Source organism: Cydia fagiglandana, chromosome 6 (genome assembly GCF_963556715.1).
Source record: "Cydia fagiglandana chromosome 6, ilCydFagi1.1, whole genome shotgun sequence".
In the NCBI taxonomy this organism is placed as follows: domain Eukaryota; kingdom Metazoa; phylum Arthropoda; class Insecta; order Lepidoptera; family Tortricidae; genus Cydia; species Cydia fagiglandana.
The window spans coordinates 6,333,274-6,337,332 of record NC_085937.1 but is presented as its reverse complement, the minus strand read 5'-3'; the positions used below and the strand labels follow the sequence as shown (position 1 = coordinate 6,337,332).

The 4,059-nt window shown below is 43.6% G+C and overlaps 1 protein-coding gene across 1 annotated transcript; it reads right to left on the bottom strand.

Moving 5' to 3' along the window:
* Positions 1-303: 303 nt before the first annotated feature.
* Positions 304-3,599, bottom strand: LOC134665037 (uncharacterized). Its single transcript, XM_063521811.1, has one exon. It carries the CDS (start codon positions 3,508-3,510, stop codon positions 310-312), a length of 3,201 nt encoding a protein of 1,066 aa, XP_063377881.1. The 5' UTR covers positions 3,511-3,599; the 3' UTR covers positions 304-309.
* Between the last annotated feature and the right edge of the window lie 460 nt (positions 3,600-4,059).

Sequence of the window (4,059 nt, the reverse complement as noted above, 5' to 3'; positions counted from 1 at the left end):
CAGTCCCAATCCAAGTCAAAATCTAAATCGCCAAACGTGTACTATGCATCGTTGAAGAGTTCTGTTCTAATCATCATCAGCAGTTCCACTTCATCAAATGCGACTGTCGGAGCTGTTATTGACGAACAGCTCAGCTGAGGGGTTGACTCTTCAAGAAAACTCCTGCTTCACGTTAACTTATTTTAATTCTCTTTTTACAAAGGTTTAGGTATGTGTAGGTATGTACATATGAGACGGTAGTCGAGAGCCGTGTGTGGTATGCGCGGTGAGTGCTCGCCGCGGTCGTTACGTCATCATGCCCCTTGGCCCTCACCCCTCGGGGACTGGTTTGACCGCTGGTGCGTTAACAACCTGCCCCCCTTGAAAGCTGCTGCTTTCAAGATCGTTCATGCAGGGGAGGGGGCACACTCGGTTGAGTGCTCTTCTGACCACGCCCTTCTGCGTGGTGAAATCTGCAACCCTGCAGACTCCGTCAGCTCCTGGATAAAGGTGTAGGACTCTCCCGAGTCTCCATTTGAGTGGTGGGGTGTTCTCCTCCTTGAACACCACCAGGTCTCCAACCTTGAGCTCCTTCTGCCTCTGGCGCCATTTGGTACGTTGCTGCAACTCGGCCAAGTATTCGTTCCGCCATCTTTGCCAGAAATGCTGGCGCAGCTGCTCGATCCTCTGGTACCTATCAGGGTTTTTAAGACAAACGGGGGGTGACGGCAGTGAAGTCATGGGTCTCCCCACCAGAAAGTGCCCTGGAGTCAGAGGGTAAAGATCAGTAGGGTCTGACGAGAAAGGAGTGAGGGGTCTGCTGTTCAGGATCGACTCAATTTGAGAAAATAACGTGCTCAGCTCCTCAAACGTCAGACTAGCGTTACCCATAATTCGCTTTAGGTGGAACTTGGCCGATTTAACAGCTGCTTCCCAAATTCCACCGAAAGTAGGAGAGTAGGGAGGAGAAAAAATGAATTTAATGTGTTCCTCATTGCCAAACTCATAAACTGAATTTTGAGCGGATCTTAGCATTCTACCCAATTCGTTATTTGCCCCAACAAAGTTAGTGCCATTGTCGCAATAAATTGTATGCGGTCTACATCTACGAGCCACAAAACGACGTAAGCTTAGGATGAAGGCATTAGTGCTAAGATCGCTGACTGCTTCCAGGTGGACGGCCTTAGTTGCAAAGCAGACAAAAATGTTTAAATAGCATTTTGTTATGCGGTTACCCTTTCCCTTTTTGCTGGAAATCATGAAGGGTCCCGCAAAATCAAGGCCGCATACCTGGAAGGGGTAAAACGAAGTAACCCTATCTGCAGGTAGATTGCCCATCAGTGGCTTCATAGCTTCACCTCGAAGTCGTACGCATGTTACGCATTTATGAACAACGCTACGCGCTAACGCCCGACCGCCTACTGGCCAGAATTCGTCGCGTATGGAGCTAAGGAGCAACTGAGGGCCAGCATGTAGTAGACGTAGGTGTTCGCCTTCCATCAAGAGCCGTGTGAAGTGATGCTTACCGTCCAATAGGATCGGGTGCTTTTTTTCGTAATCGCAATCGGCATTTTGTAAGCGACCACCTACTCTAATTACGCTGTCACCGTCAACAAATGCAGCTAACTGCAACAGATATGATTTAGTTTTAAGCTTCTTTCCCTGTAAAAGTGTAGTTAATTCTGTAGCATAAGTTTGATTTTGTGATAGTTTTACTAAGTAGGTTAATGCGTTGTTTATTTCTTCTAATGTTAAGGTTCCTTTTGTTTTAGTTTTAGGGTTTTTACAGTTGTGAATAAAGCGAAAGATGTATGCTACAATTCGTTTTAATTTATTTGCCTTGGAATAGTTTTCAAATCTTATCAAGGGCGATTGCTCAATATTAATCATGGCAAATATTGAGTTATCGCTCTGCTCTTTCCTTTCAGGTAAATTGGTATATATAGAACCTATATTCTGTGGCCAGCTACTCTCATCATGTAATAAAAAGGATGGGCCATGCCACCATAAATTCAGTTCTGGCAATTGGCCAGGTTCGACTCCTCGCGAGGCCAAGTCCGCAGGATTTAAGGCGGTTGGCACATGCCGCCAGGAATCTCTGGTAGTTAATTCATGTATATCATTAACACGATTCGATACAAAAGCCTTAAATAGTTTTGGTCTGTTGCGTATCCAGCCCAACGCCACGGAACTGTCGGTCCAGAAAACCTTGCGATCCAGAGAACAGCGCAATGCATTGGTGACCTTGGCTGCTAGTCGCGCGCCTAGCAGCGCTCCCGATAATTCAAGTTTTGGGATCGTTAATAGTGCCCTAATTGGGGCCACGCGCGTTTTGGCACATACAAGATTAATAGTCACATTGCCAGCGCCATCTGTCGACCGCAAGTAGATACACGCCGCATAAGCGGCTTGAGAAGCATCCACAAAACAATGCATCTCAATTGAAGTTGGGCTAGAACACAAAACGTGTCTAGGTACCTTTAGGCTCGCCAGAACATGCACGTTTGATAAAAATTTAAGCCAGATTTTTTTTACGTCCATTGGTACTTCATCTTCCCAAGATAATTTAAGAATCCATAAATTTTGAAGTAATATTTTTAGCTTTATTGTGCATGCGCTGAGCAAGCCCAGTGGGTCAAATATTTTGCAAGTATTGGACAAAATTACCCGCTTTGTTATGGCACAAGTATTTTTGTCCAATTTTACTGAAAACTGTAGGTTATCATGATCAGGAGACCAAATTAAGCCTAAGACGCTGGCTTGTTTATTTAAATCTAATGACTGAGTTGAAGTACAGTCATCTTCGAAAATTTGTGGACAATTTGTTCGAAATTTGTGAATAGGAAAGCAAGCTGAGGCAAGCGTTTCTTTAACTATCTTGTAAATGTGCCTTAGCTCGTTTTCACTCTCAGCGCCACTCAGGAAATCATCATAATAAAAATCATGTTTAATTATTTCTGACACTACTTTGTCGGGACATTCATTTGCCAACTGTACTATACACCTAGCGCTTAAGAAAGGCGCTGAGCTGGTACCATAAGTCACCGTATTTAGCCTAAGTACATCAAGCGGTTTGGTTTTATCGTCCCTCCAAAGGATTAATTGTAGATGGCGCTGCGATTCGTCCAAGACAATCTGCCGGTACATTTTTTGTATGTCCCCGGACAAAACAAATTTATGTTGCCGAAACCTAATCAAGATATCGAATAATTCATCCTGTATAACGGGTCCTATATGCTGTATATCATTAAGGGATATTTGTGTGCTTGATTTAGCACTACAGTCAAAAACTACCCGCAATTTTGTAGTTTCGCTGTCACGAATAATTGGGTGGTGGGGGGCGTAATAACCGAAGTCGGGCTTGTCAATTTTACTCAAGTGACCTAGTTCTTCGTACTCCTTGATAAAGTCGCAATACTGTTTTTTAAGTACTTGATTTTTTTCCAATCTAGTTTCTAAGTTCAAGAATCGTTTTTTCGCCATATTAAAACTATCGCCAAGTGCGGTTTCCGGATTTTCACGTAACGGCATTTTAACTAAGAATCGACCGTTATCTAAACGCCGCGTATTATCTAAAAAGTGTTTTTCGCAAATATTATCCTCCTCGCTATTAGTGACGTTTGGTAATCAAATTTCTTCAAGTTCCCAAAACCGTGTGAGATCTTGTGAGATTTGTTTCGTAAAGCAACAACGCACAATCTCGTCCTCATCCGACTCGACGTCACCCGTGGGCCCCGCGACCAACCAGCCTAGTTTTGAAGACTGAAGAATAGGCTTGTTTGGTCCAAGTTCTATTTTCTCCGACGTCGTGATATTGAAGAAAAATTCAGCACTAAGTAGCAAATCGATTTCAGAAGGACGATAAAACCCAGGATCCGCCAGCTGAATGTCCGCAGGTATGTTCAATTCCGAGGTATCTACATAATTGTTAGGTAGGCTGTCTATAAGGTGCTCCACCACGAAACAACGAATATTAACTTCATAAGGACTCGTTAACGAACTTACAGTGAGCTCACATCGATCTGAGACCGTAAATGATAATTTATTTAAGCCGTACACGCAAGCTGACTTTTTGTTATT